The sequence below is a fragment of the Artemia sp. Qi Xiang Cuo genome, chromosome 18 (assembly GCF_049724085.1).
Source record: "Artemia sp. Qi Xiang Cuo chromosome 18, ASM4972408v1, whole genome shotgun sequence".
NCBI classification, from domain to species: Eukaryota; Metazoa; Arthropoda; class Branchiopoda; order Anostraca; family Artemiidae; genus Artemia; species Artemia sp. Qi Xiang Cuo.
The window spans coordinates 18,472,643-18,487,656 of record NC_142811.1 but is presented as its reverse complement, the minus strand read 5'-3'; the positions used below and the strand labels follow the sequence as shown (position 1 = coordinate 18,487,656).

Below are 15,014 nucleotides of genomic sequence, written 5' to 3'. Positions count from 1 at the left end.
ATAATCAAATTTAGACCTTGTTTTCAGCTTTAAGTTCATATATACCTAACTTTATAAATATATACCTTAAGCGACCTGTCCACAAAATATAAATTCAATTTCAAATTCAACAAAATATAAATTAAGAAAAATATAAATCCAACTCTAGGTTCACACATACCTAGCTTCAGAGGCGTAATTTTCTATATGGCAGGGGGGCAACTGTCCCCTCCAGACCCCAGAAAACCTGGCATTGTATTTTTTTTTCGTTGGGTCAAACATTATTTGTTTTTTTTATGATCGTTTTAATTAAAAATTTTGGGTTTATTTTATTTCAGTTTATTTGTATTTAGTCCTATGTTCAGACATGAAATTAATTTTGTGCACATACAACATCTAGTTTTTGCGAAACTGTGAGGTTTGCGAAACTGTGAGTTTTGCGAAACTGTGAAACTAATGCGTTATAGCAGATTAGATAATTTCTTTAGGTTTGACTTTAGGAGATAAAAGCTAAAATAAAAAGAATTGCAAATTCCCTCAAGTCAAAGAAAAAAAGAATAAGTGTTTTCTAGCAAGAAATAAGCAACAATATGAAAAACATTATGACAGGACAAAGGTAAAATACATTTTAGCACACGCTTTACAAGATGAAAGATATATTTGCACACAGCCATAAATAGTAAACTAAATGATATAAACTAAACTAAAAATAAAATTTAACGAACTAGAAACAGTAAAATTAAAACGAAATTTAATATGCTAGAAACAGTAAACTAAAAACAAAACTCAATAAACCAGAAACATTAAATTAAAAACAAAATTTGATAAACTATAAATAGCAAATTAAAACCAAAATCTAAACGATGATGGAACGAAGAAAAAATACATTACCAACAAAATAGAACTACGTCAGCTAAAATATAGCTGCTAGCATAAAATAAAGTTAAGGACTTGACTTAGCATTCTTTCATAAGGGGGATAGGATCGAAGGAGTGCAAAAATTAAGTTTGTAGATCAAAATAATCTAAATGAAATAAGGTGAGCTTGGTCAGACTGACTTCTGAAGGGCTATACATGAGCAGTGCAAAAAAAACATTGGAAACTAAAGAGCATTCTCTATAGTAGAAAAACCATCTAAATCCAAATTGTTTTTCTTACAAAGTGAGCTTATAGAATAAAGATAAAATTACCCACCTTTTATCAATTTAAGTAAATTTAAACATAAAAAGCTTAGTGCGCGTAAGTGGTGCAGCTGTATGACAGGCCAGGACAGGACTGTACAAAGGTATTAAACAGATAGCCATGTCTTTACCAGACCGTTTAATAGCAGTATATCGCAGGCCCAAGTGAAAATGGCTTCTAACTGTATCCTTAAGGGTATTGACGTACCCCTACTGGGATTTGCAGCAACCCTTTTAACTTTTCAAAAATTTTGACTTTTTTAAATCTAACTTTCAAATTTTGAGTTAAGATATGAATAAACTGGTTTGAGTTTTAACGTAACACAATGTGAAGAACTTTAGAATACTTCTCCTCAGCTTGAAATCTAGCTAATGTTAAAAACGATAATACCCCTAAAGTCAGCCATATAACTGTGCCTGCCGATCAGGGAAATTGTAACACTGAGAAGAAAATTGGGGCTACCTCCAAAGCTTCAATTTCATCCAACTAGAATTTAAATATGTCTCTGTGTGCTTAAATTTTTGCTGCTATTGCGATGCCCTATATTCTTTAAATTTTACCGTTCTGACTGCTAGTCTACTGTTACTGTTTACTGTTCTGACTCTGTTACGTTTTACTGTTACTGTTACCTACTTAGTAGGCTCCTGAATGGATATGGTGTCCACTTCGCAGAGATGAAACTCAAAGGGAAATTCCCGCAATAAAATTTGTCCCCAGAGAACCTACACTTATTCCTTGGGAGCACCTATCTAAATGTAGAGAAAAAATTAAGGTCATCCGTACGCAAGACTTAGGGATCTGAAGCCCAAATAGGACCGTCACATAAGAATAATTTGGAACTTACAAATTATAGAAAAGGCAGGTATACAAGCATTGTGGGCTTAGGGACTTGGAGCCTATAGGGGACTCTCGATTTAAGGCATCCGCACTGTCTGAAATGTTACAGGAAACCCCAGTATATTAAAAAAAGAAGAGACCACGAGAAATAAAAATGAAATGGGAATAAAAAAAGAAGAAAATAATAGGTGTTGTCTATAGGAAGATCTTATTAGATTTTTTTGTTACAGAAAATGCTCAAAAGTACAGGTTTCCTGTTTAAAACTGTGAAGTTTCTTCTAATGGTTACGAATTTTTTTGTTGTAAGGATTTTCCAACAAATACATCGCACTACACTTTACCCAGCACACACAAAAATTGTAGCCTTCCTCTTCGAGGCCAGATTTCTGACTCTACGCTTATGAGGGTGAAAGTAGCCTAAGTTAAACTACTGATAATTTTTGGCGGGGCACAACCGACTAGATTGAGGCCTCAAAGGGCCGTTACCTCTATACCCCAGGCGGCTGAGCCTTCAAACTCATACCACTGACCCCAATTCCGAATCAGGACTTGAGATTGGCGACCCCAGGACTCAAACCGGTGAATCAAGCTTAATAACTTAGGTCACTTTTAAAGATTAAACAAAGTTATAGGTCCGTATTCAATGAAATAATATCAGACATCACACTGAAAGATGACTCACTAAAATAAAAACTTGTCATTATACTGAATAATTTTGTCGTATTCTTTGTCCAAAAAATGCGACGTCGTCCGACAGTGCCACGTCAACCAAAAAAGGGTTACACTAAGTAGGAATTTACGACAGACAACCTTAGAACGCATATTTATTGGTTCACACTAACCAAGACAATTACGAACGCTACATTGTATGATGACTCTCTCAATGATAGATTTGTAATTTTACTGAAAAATCGTGTCGTATTTTGCCGCAAAAAATGTGATTTTCCGTGTCATACGGCAGTGCGGCATGGACCAAAAAGGGTGACAATAAGTACGAATTTACGACGTACAACCTTAGAACCTTATTTACAGGTTCACACTGACCGAGACAACATCAAACTCACACTAAATGATGAATAACTCAATTAAAGGTTTGTCATTTTATTGCAAAATCGGGTCGTATCCCCCCTAAAAAATTAAATTTTCCGCGTTGTACGACAGGGCCACATCAACCAAAAAAGGGTGACAGTACGAATATACGACAGACAACCTTAGAACGCATATTTACAGGTTCACACTGATCGAGACAACATCGAACTTCACATTAAATGACGAATCGCGAATCACTCGATGAAAGATGTGTCATTGCATCGAAAATTTGTGTCTTATTTCTTGCCCTCAGAACGTGATTTTCCTTGTCTTGCAACAGTGCTACATTGACCAAAAAGGGTGACACTAAATAAGAATTTAATAAAGACAATTGTAGAACGCATACTTACAGGTTCACACTGACCGAGACAATATCGAACATTGCACTGAAAGATGACTCCATAAGATTCTGTAAACCTGAAGGCTTCGTAAGACGACTGTAGGTTGTTCCCGTCAGGTATAAATCTTGGGAAAATTAGGGGGTCCACAGGACATCTAAAAAGAGAAGCAACTTGAAATAATAGATATAAGGATGTAAACAGAGGATAAATAATCCTTTAAAAATGATAAATAGTCTACCTATTATCTGAAATATATGTAATGGGGAATAATTTTCTTTTTTGTTTCCAGTTAAAATTTTTATTTATTATAATCTCTTTTATTACTCGTGGTTTCCTCAGAATTGAAAAAAATTCAGATATTTTCTCTGTATAGCCATCTTGCCTTTATAAGCCTTAATTTTGCAAATGAATTGACACAAAGGAAAAATTGGAAACAAACCAAATAAAATTTTAAGCCAAATAGAGAGAGAGAGAGAGAGGAGAGAGAGAGAGAGAGATAGAGATAGAGAGAGAGAGAGAGAGAGAGAGAGATTGTCCCTTATATTCTGTAAACGATAAAACAAATAGAAACAAACATTAAACGTGGGTATAATAGGAAACCTTAACTAGAAAAAGATAGAGGAAATCACGGAAAACTGCGAAATGAAGAATAATTCCTGAAAAGGGGGATGTACTCTCCTTTTATTAAATCATTGCCATAATAATAATAAATTATTAAAAGTGAATCTTTAAAAATACTAGGTTAGAGAGAGAAAAGAGAGAGAGAGAGAACTAGACAGAGAAAAAGAAAGAAGAATATAGTGATTTTCATCTTACCCGTCATCATCAACAATCTGAAATGTTGTTCTAGAATCCTTAGCCATTGCAATACAACTTCTAGCAAAGATTCCGTATGGAGCTGAAATTTAAATAATAATGAAATCAAAGTAAATAATCGACATAAAAAATGAAAAGTAAGGGAGATTAAAAATAAAACCATAAAATTCTCGAAGTTTCGGAGTGGGTAGTTAAATGGCTCCATATTTACGTACTTGTTATTGCTACTTTCACTTGCTTAGACCCACCCTTAGACTTAAGCTACTATTAGACTTAATTCTTATTATTATATTTATTATTTGACTTATAGATTTATTATATTAGACTTATAATTATTAGATTTAGGCTATTAGGCATAAACTTAAGTTACTAAAGGCTTAAGCTATTCAGGATGTGCTTAGCTGGAGGCATCAGAAAGAAAAGTTAATAAACGTATAGTGTATCGGAGCGGCTTTAATGTCAGCAGTCGTTGAACAGCAATCTCACGCTTAGGTCAATCAAAGAGCTTCCAAAGACTTGAATGAGTGCAGATGAACATACCATTAACAGCATTGTGGAAACCCTCCGTGGTATTTGTAGTTTTTGCCAAGCAATTCATTAAACTTTCAGTGTGGTTCGAGAAGACAGGTAAAAATCTTCAGAATGCAACCCCCCGGTTTGGCAGTTGAATGCCACGTACGTAGGTATCATTGAAGTGACTGAAGAAAGAATAATAATTATCACCTTGGGGAAAATGACCACAGAGCTCATCAAATACTCTTTCAATATCTTTTAATGGAACAAAAGCTAAGGCTGAGATACTTTTGACAAGGATATTAAAATTGGGGTCATTTTGAACTCTTGATTGAGGCCCAGCGATTGAACTTTTCTCATGATAGACTATTAAAAGTTAAAGAAACATACCGAAACATAAAATTTGGAGAATCCACTCAGAAAGGATTTATAGCAGCTTTTTCAGAATCTGCCAGAATTCTAGTGGGATTAGCTCTTGGCACCAAGTCTATAAGTGCTTTTAACGTGCCTTGATATGAGCTTTCTGCCTTATCAGGCAAAAGAAAATAAATGGCTGGTGAATCACCAACCTTTGCAAGTATTCTATATAGCTGAAAAAAATCCGGGGCGAAACCTTGAATGTTCCATCACCTAAAAATAGTTCTGATCTTTCAAGATACTATAACATATGTCTGTGACCAATAGGCAAAATTCTTTTATGAATATTTTGTCCAGAATCGTAAAGGACAAGATTTTGATACAGATCTGGGACTTCAAAAGCTGTAGGCAGGGGTTCTCGTAGATTATAATCATTTTTTCGTCTTTCTCGACCAATGGACTCTTCTAAGACCCTCTTTGCAGGCATTCTAACAAGTAAGTCTTTTTTTCTATTTGAAGCTGTTCCCCTTAAAGGTTTCTAGTTGACACATAAGAAGTGGTTGCTGCTTGTTTAATGCTGGACTTTGGAGAAGTCGTCGCACTGATCGGATCACCACGGTGTGAATGCTCACCACGCTTTAAAAATTGATCAACAGATCTGAATTGAAACATAAACAATAAGTAGAAACAATGGGGAATTTTTTTTATACAAGACAGTGGAACGCAACTTTCAAATGAATATTTCGACCCTATATCCAAGGCAAAACAAACGAAGAGAAAAAACAATATAAAAGAAACTTGCATTAAAATTAGAGTCCTGGTTGAACTTCCTTGAAGTAATGATATTAGGGTTGTTTTAAAAATTAAAAAAAATAAATTTTATCAGTTTTAATGATCGAATTTTAATGCAAGTTTCTTTTATATGTTTTTTTTTTTCTGTTCGCTTGTTTTTCTGAGGACGGCCCTTGGATATAGGGTCGAAATATTCATTTAAAAGTTGCAAAAATTGGTCTTCGTCGCTATTTATGAATTGAAACAGATCTGAGTTATGTGGGGGTTGAGTTGATTGCGTTTGAGTTATACGGTGGTTGAGCTATGCAGTGGTTGAGTTTATGGTGTTTCAGGTGTTTGGTGGTTGAAATTAAGGTAGTTGAGTTAAGGGGTAGTTGAATTCAGGGTGGTTGAGCTGTTTGATGGTCGAGTTGATGGTGGTTGAGTTGTATGGTGGTTGAATTTAAGGTAGTTGAGTTGAGGGTGGCTGAGTTATGGTGGTTGAGAGGATGGTGGTTGAGTTTTGTGTCCATCGGATTAGGTGTCTGTTAAGTTACACCTGCTCACCCCCGGAAAATGTAAGATTAATGGGGATAAGTGACGTCATATGTAAATAAAATTTAAGATTTTCAAAAATGAGAAAACTCTGCATTGAGAAAATTTTCTGCAATTATATGCAGAAAATAAAAATGGATACTAATTGTGAAACGTGGTAGACCTTCAGGGACTTGTAAATAAACTATGTTTACAGTGAAGTGCGTACAGTTGATTAATATTGTTATTTGCCAAGCTTTCAATAGCATTTCACTTAACACGTTGCCGGATAAGTACTTGCATTCGTTATTACATTTTGCAGATTGTATCTGGGGAAGTTAGTGTTAAACCAATAAGTCGGTTAAGGGTTGAACTAGGTCAGCCAATAAGTCAGCTAAGGTCGAACGTACTATAAATTGGGTTCAAAGCATTGAGTAGCGGAAAAGCATTGTATTTTGATTACCGTTTAACAAAACCGATATATAATATAAAAAACTTAGAGAATATTTAATAACTTATATTTAAAACTTAAAGATGAAAAACTTAAAGTTATTTAACATAGGAAACTTAAAGCATAAAAACGAAAAGGACAACTTAGGGTCTAAAAGTCAGGAAATCATGAAAGCTTCATCAGTGGATTCGGAAGAAGGCAGCATTATATTGAGATTAAAAAATGGTTACGTGCAATAAGAAATGTACCAATTTTGAAATAGTATTAAGAGTTAAAATCTTTATTTGACCTTGAATTCTATCTTAAATTATGGCTGCCAGTACGTTAGGCAGGAGCATGGTTACCCACCCAAGCAATTGATTTGTTACTCCATGATGTATACCATTAGCGAAAGATGGAAGGAGAAACACAACATATCCCCCCCGTACATAGGACAGGAGAGGAGTGTGGATCGTTTTTTATTGTCAATCTCTAGTTTAGCTTCTGAGCCCCATTTTGGAAAATTCTTGTCATTTTTGAGGTCACTAACCGAAACAACAACATGGTCGTATTTAATTTCAGTGATAGAGGTTTAAAAAAGAAGTGCTTTAAAACAATATATATCTTTTTACTTATTATGTGTAGTTGATAAAAGTTCAATGGCAATGCTCACAAGGGGTTGAACCCAGGGGCACCGATTTATGAAAATGTAAGGGGACAAAGATTTTTTTCTCTTTTTGTAATGAAACTACAAAAAATATACTCCAAGTTTGGCGTTTTAATTATTTTTAATGAAAATACAAAAAAAAAGGTATTTTTCAAAATCTAGAAGGACAAAAATCTAGGAGGCAATTAACCTCCTGTCCCAATTAGCATCCCTGGCCAGATTGTGTATTCGTCCCTTGGCTTAAAAAGTCAAAACACACAAAAAATGCAAAATTTCGTATTTTCGAGGAAAAATATGACCTTTTCAAAAACGTACCAAAATAGTTCTTTTTCAAAATCAAGGAGAGTGGGAAGTCTAGGAAATACGTATCCTCCTGTCCCAATGAGCATCCCTGGTCGGATCATATATTTGTCTCTTGGTTTAAAAGGTCGGAAATACACGAACAGTGTAAAACTTGATATTTTCAGAAAATATTTAACCTTTTTTTGGTGAAAAACCTGATCTCACACCTACACCCCGTCCCAATAAAGTGTGCACGGCACTCATGCATTACCTGATTATTTTTCTGATTTTAGTGAGTACTATACTGCAAGGTCGTATCAAGGGGGGGTACCCGGTTTGACCCCCCCCCTGAAATGTTTGTTTGACTCGTAAAAACGTAACAAAAATGGACATAAACAAATTTTGTATGCGTTTTTTGAGTTTTTTTGTGTACCCCCCCCCCCCCTAAAAAAAAATTAGTACCCCCCCCCCCCCGAATAAAAATCCTGGATGCGCTTCTGCTATACTGCTTTCCTGCGTTTTTTATGTTTATTTGCATGTTTGATGTTATTAGCACTTATCAATAAATTTATTATATTTCGAATTTTTAGGATTAAAATCTATAAGGGTAATTAATGTAAGAAACTCAAATCGGCTTTGTCAAGAAACCCTGTTATTTAACGATGCACTAAAAAAGTTCCTTTTTTACTAATTTCCCTATTTATCATCAAATTGGTAAAAACAGTCAAGGAAGAAGCAGATGCCGTGACTATCACGAAATTACAAAGCAGATGTTTGTATCGCACCGGATTTTGGCAAAAAATGTAATACGTAAATATAGGTCAACTTTACAGATCACTGAAATGCATGCTCAAATCTTTAAATAACGATTTGAATGGTTATAAATTTAACTGCTGTTTAATACAATTTAGAGCTATAATAAAAAATAATTCGGGCCTTAACAGCCTTAGCTGATTTAGAGCGAAAGGAAGAGAAAAAGTAGCTGAGGTTATTATCAGGATGTTTTATAGATATTAAAATGCTTTGTCTAAACATGGTGGCGACTGTAATAAAAAAGGAGATATATATTTTTTAGATCACTGAATCCAACTGGGTCACTGAATCACGTACCTTTCTTTATCTTGTTAATTGGCTGAATGGTAATGGATATAAAATGTGGTAATCTTATGCTAAGACTACCCATCTAAATCCGCAAGAATAACAGCAAAATTGTTACTTCGTTCTTATCGGGAAAATTCTATTCAATTAATTGTACAGTCACACTTAGTTTAGTTGCATCTCAACACCACTCCTAATAACGAAAAATGTAAGTAAGTATGACGGCACTAGACTCTTATGGTCCAAACCGGCGGTGATCTCCGTTTCGTGGCCATTCAACCAGGAAGTGCAAGAGAGGGTTGGGCACCAGCCAGCCTGTGCTTTCGCACACCCTTCCTGCTTACATTCTCCAGATTTCTTTAGGTACCCATTTTTAGAGCTGGTTCGACTTTGGCTGAGCTTACAGATTCAAGACACTGACCACTACCCCAAACCAAATAACCGGCCACGCCAGGAATCGAACCTAAACACTAAACGAATAAGTTTTATATTTAGTCTTCTTCGTTTAATCGTGCCTAGTTTGTTTATATGGCCATCCATCTGGGTCTGGGTCCAAACGATAAGCAGGTCGCACCCAAATGGGGTGGTAGAGATCATAAGGAAGAATTTAAAGGAAATTCAAAGTTCTCTGGAGGAGACAAAGAGTGAAGCCTTGAATAGATTGGAATGGAAGAGGAGCGTGCGCAACTGTATTGGCCTCAGGCTGCTTGGTGCTGCATTAAGCTATTAGCAGTAGTAATTTTTCTAATTTTATTGCATTACATTCTTTTTCGTTTTGTTCTCAGCAGTTCGCAAATATTTCCAATTTAAAAAAAGTAAATCTCGTGTTTAACTTAGACCTAGGGCTACATCAATGCATAAGATGTTGCGGTAGGGTCGGGATACAATTAAACTAAAATTAACTATAAAAATCCACTAAGTGCAGTTTTTATGATAAATATTGAGTAAGAATTTTGTTGTTATTGCGGCTAGTTTAGATGGGTGTTTTTGGCACAAGATTATCTTACTTTATTAAAAACGAATCCATTACCATTCAGTCATATAACGAGATTAAAAATGTACAAGTCTCAGTGATTCAATATAGGTCATAAGGTATGGATTAAACACTCAATTTGCTAATTCTCTTCCTTGGTCTTAAAAACCCACTCCTGATGAAAAGAAGAAGAAGATGCAAAGAAGAGTGCAAACGAACGAAGTAAGGTAACTTAAGAATTAGCCTAAGGTAGTGCTTTCCAAAGTGTGGTACACGTACCCCATTCGGTACATGAAGAGTTTGGTGAAGATATGCGTTGCATAGAGCTTGGTGGGAGCCTGCACCGTGCAAGAAACAGGCTATTGAATATGGATTCGGATCTCAATTAAAATTACGAATATCTGTCATCTCATCACACACAGTTTCATCCTACTCATTGATCCAACGAAACGCTATTCATAACACAGCTTTTATTAATATTTCATTATGAACAATTTTATTTTTTCCTCTATTATTATTGTTTGTATGTACTAAAAAAATTGAAAATAAGTATATTTTGATTGTTATTAAAACACATCCATTTTCTTTGTGAGGGGTACTCAGCGTTACAAAAATGATAAGAAGAGGTAAACAAACGTATGATTTTTGGAAAAACTGTATGATTCAAACTGTATGATTGAAACTGTATTTTCTCTCTTAACTTTTTGTAAATGGAAAAGCAGTGTGGTTTAAGAAATAATGGACCGAGAGAACGACAAAAAGCCACTAACGGACTTATTCTAAAGACTAAGTTTTATAAAATTCTGTGAAAAAAATTATTTTCAAATTGTTTTCATACGGCAACCGTCATTTTCATCACAACAACCGTCATTTATTGATAAATCTATCAAAATTTGTAAAACGCACTCATTCATAATTCTTTGTCTACATTTTTTAAGCTTAGCTAAATTATTCTTCACTTTGCTTTGAATCTCCTTAATGAATTAAGGGGTCACTTAATCCATATCGTTGTACTAAATTGTTGACAATCTATGCAAAGACTATCCTTTTAAACTAACTGCAAAAGCAACAAAATTTTTGTCAGAGAAGGTCTATTTAGTTGTCTTTTATATTTTTAATTTATATTATATATATATAATATATATATTATGTATATAAAATTATATTATATATATTATAATTTTAATTTATATTATATATTTATTTATATTTTTAATTTATAGTTGTCTATTTAGTTGCCTTTATATTTAATATTGTCTTTATATTCAGTTTGATTGCATCAGAACCCTCCCTTTCCTAATCCATGGATTGTACATACAGTTTTTCAAGTTTTTCTGTTCATCTGACACAGAATGATAACTCTTATTTCAGTTAATCCTAAAAGTAAAAGTTTATTGCGAAAACAAATTTATGCTGATTTTCCAAAAAAGCCTGAAACACCTCGAAAATGGCTTCAGATCAAAATAAAAATTACGCCATGGGAGTCAGGTTGGTCAAAAACCAGACTCAGTCTGGTTTCGTACACTCAAGGCCTAAGCTTAACTTAATCAGACAACTGGTCAGACAACTGAATATTCAAAACTTCAACATTCAGTGATTCCACATCCAAACAAAGGTTAACCAAAACATAATCAATAATACTAGGCCTCAGACCCGAAATGCAAGTACAATCACCCCTTGACTTATCCACCCAAACTTAGTCTTTAGCATCAGTTCGTTAGTGGCTTTTTGTCGTTCTCTCAGTCCATTATATCTTAAACCACACTGCTTTTCCATTTACAAAAAGTTAAGAGATGAAAAACGGATTTAATTTTAATAAAACGGAGAACAAAACAAAACATTTAAAAAAATCAAAAGTAAAACTTTAAATAATAAAAAATCCCCATATTTCGACACCATGTACGGGAGTCTTTTTCAACGAAAAAAAAATAATTAAGGAAAAAGAAACAATGTTTTTAAAATAAAATCATCCAATCCAAAGAAAACTACAACTGACACACAAGAGAATAAAGGTCTGGAAGCTCTGAAAAAAAATTAGCAGTTGTTTGAGAGTTTAAAATATGAGTTGTATTTATTTATTTGTTGGTTGTTCTTTTTTTCTCTCGTGTTTTGTTCCATTGCTTTATTTAAGTTAAACCCACTTTTCCTCTCTTAGTTTTTGTTCTCTCAGTTCTCAAATCCATAAAAAAGATATAAAGAATAAATTTTAAAAATAAAATTTCTAATTAAATTTTATAATTATTATATTTAATATTTTAATTAATATTTTGATTAAATTTTAATTATTAATTAAATTTTAATTTAATTAAATTGTATAATAAAATAATATATAAATAATTTTATAATAAAATACATAATTTATAATTTTAAATAATTATGATTTAATTTAAATAATTATAGTATAATTTATAATTATAATATAAATTATAATATAATTTAAATAATTAAATAATAATAATTTAATAATTATAAACAATTTATAATAATTTATAAAATTAATAATTTATATAAATAATTTATAATAAAATAATGTAATTAAATTTTATTAAATTTAATAATATTTTAATTAAATCGTATAATTTCATAATTATAATTTTTAAATAAATTTTTTAACTAAGGAAGGATTTTTATGACAAAACTAGTCTCCGCTTGTTAAAAATGAGAGAAGAAGGTTAAGCTAACCTTAACCTAACCTTGTCTAACAATACTAATAATAAGGAAGAAACATATATATGATGGAGTTCGGCTTAATCCCCCCTGCGGAGAATACCCCCCCGACCCAAAAAAACACCCCTCCGCGGAGAATCCCCCTCAATTCATTAGTTTATCATTCTGTTTGCATAATCTTTTGAAATTACTTATAATTCTTATCTATGAAGATTGTTTTCCGATTTCCCTCCCCCTGTGAAACTACCAAAAAGTGTATGTGTCTCTATTTCAGTAACAATAGTCGATGGACAAGGTATATTTAATTACTATTTACTTTTAAAGTAATTTTGCCAAAATATTTGCCCAATAATTTTACTAAATTATCCCCAACTTTGCTAAAATTATTTGGTACTTTTGTAGAAAGCGGTGCGTAAGTCTAATGCGAAAACATATACGGATTACCCGGTACTAATATGAGACGCTAGATAAAGATAGACATTGCAAAATGTTTCTCACTGCTGGAACTATATTTAAACTTTATTTTTTTGTGGGGTTAGCGGGACTAAAAGGTACCTAGGTTAGGTTAAGTTACGTATTTAATATATGCTATGATTTACCCCCCACCCCCTAATGTGCTAATATATAGCCTATTTTTTTCATAAACTTTTCATCCTATTTTGTTTTATTTCATTAGCATTAACGAAACTTCAATTTTCACGCACTTACTGCTTTCTACAAAAGTACCGATTATTTTTATCAAAGAAGAATATTCCTGTTTTTTCCACAGAGATGAACTAGAAAAATTTAAAAACTTTTTTTTTCTAGTGCCAAGGTGTGCAGAGGTAAGTCAAATAACTTCTTTAGACTTGCTTGCACATATTCTAATTTATAAAATAATTTAGTTTAATACAGAATTATACTTTTTCTTTCCTTCCATGTGTGTTGGCGAATTATCTCAAGGCACATTGCAGCAAGGGATAGGCAAATGGTTTATAAGAAGTTTTTGCTCTTTATCGATTTTTAAACTACAATCAAATGCACATCTTGTCTGACTGATTTGCCGATCTAATACTACTTCTACTACTTCTAGCAACTCACTGCAACACCAAACCGCCTAAGGCTAAAACAGCTACGTTATGCTCCTCCTCCATTACAATATTCAAAGCCTCTCCCAATATTCTATCCCGCCATGTCTTGATGCCTACTGCAAAATACTTGATTTTCAATTCAGAATCAAAATATTACCTTAGTTCTGCCCTATCAATGACATGTATGGATGATAGATAGACAGATCTATCAACAAATGAAATAACATCATTGTTATACAATCCTAAAAAGGGCTTATCCCAAATTTCCCTCTCAACCACTCTGACTATCTGTACTGGCTTTTTCTACCATTAGCCATGTATTGATGTCTACTGCAAAATACTTGATTTTCAATTCAAAATCAGCAGCCTCTGTCTTTACAGCCTTCCAAGAAGTTCCAATTTCCCTTGAATCTTTTCTTGCGACATCCTCCCAGTCCATTCAAGGAGGGCCAACTTTTCGCTTGGCTTACAGGTGCGTATTACCCTTATAGAATGGAGCACTTGTACAGTGGAAAGATGGAGGGGGGTTTTCGGACCCTGCCTAGTATGCTAAGGGATCGGCATTGAGTTTTACTTGCTATCATACAATTGTGCAAAAAAAAAAAAAAATACTTAGACTGACTTACTATCTTCGGGAATTTCAATTCTGAATGACAGTCGGTCGCCTATTCTAACAGTTTCTACATCTTTTCCTTCAGGATCAAGGATTCGGATACGGGGAGGTGGAGCTTCTGGAGCTGATGTAATGCTGATCATATCAGGATCTCTAAAATTAAGAAGAAAACATTATAATATCCATTTTATAGCATTTATGACAGGAACGTCAATTGAGGGATTTTAGGGGTTCTTCAGATTGTTTTGCCCCTCCCCCAATATTAAAAAAAATAACTTTCTTCGTTTTTTTTTTACTGAAAATACCTTTTTTGGCATTTTCATTGAAAAAATTGGAAAAAAAACCTACATTTTTAAAATAATTTTTGCCTCCGCCCCCCCTGTATTTTCGTGAGCTGACGTTCATGGCTCGTGAACTTGCAACAAAGCAGCTTTTGAAGTTCTGAAGGTTTTGCAGCTGTTTGAAGGCGTTTTGACGTTCTCTCGGTTCTAAAAACGACAGAACAGAGATAATAAGGAGGGACTTTTATAGTGGTGAAGGATTTTTACGACGAAATTATGACGAAACAGTCTCTGCTTGTTAAAAAGAAGAAAAGAAGGTTATTTTAACCTTAGACTAAAGTTAAATAACAATACTAATAATAAAAAAAGAGCATTAAATTCAAAACTGAACAAGTCTAGGATTTTTTTTTTAATCTGAAATAAAAAAAAAAAAAAATTAGAATGTAAAATTAGGAGCGTAAAGAGCATAGACCTATTCTTGTATTATTACCAAAAAACTCTCGAGTGCATAACT

The 15,014-nt window shown here is 33.4% G+C and overlaps 1 protein-coding gene across 1 annotated transcript in view; it reads right to left on the bottom strand.

Moving 5' to 3' along the window:
- The window catches only part of tyn (trynity), a 122,584-nt gene that overhangs the window by 18,059 nt on the left and 89,511 nt on the right, over nt 1-15,014 (bottom strand). The window contains exons 12-14 of the mRNA XM_089104632.1: nt 14,233-14,372; nt 4,245-4,326; nt 3,438-3,582 (exon numbers count right to left, since the gene is read on the bottom strand). Coding sequence (XP_088960758.1) covers nt 3,438-3,582; nt 4,245-4,326; nt 14,233-14,372 — 367 coding nt within the window. The remainder of the gene's footprint in view (nt 1-3,437; nt 3,583-4,244; nt 4,327-14,232; nt 14,373-15,014) is intronic.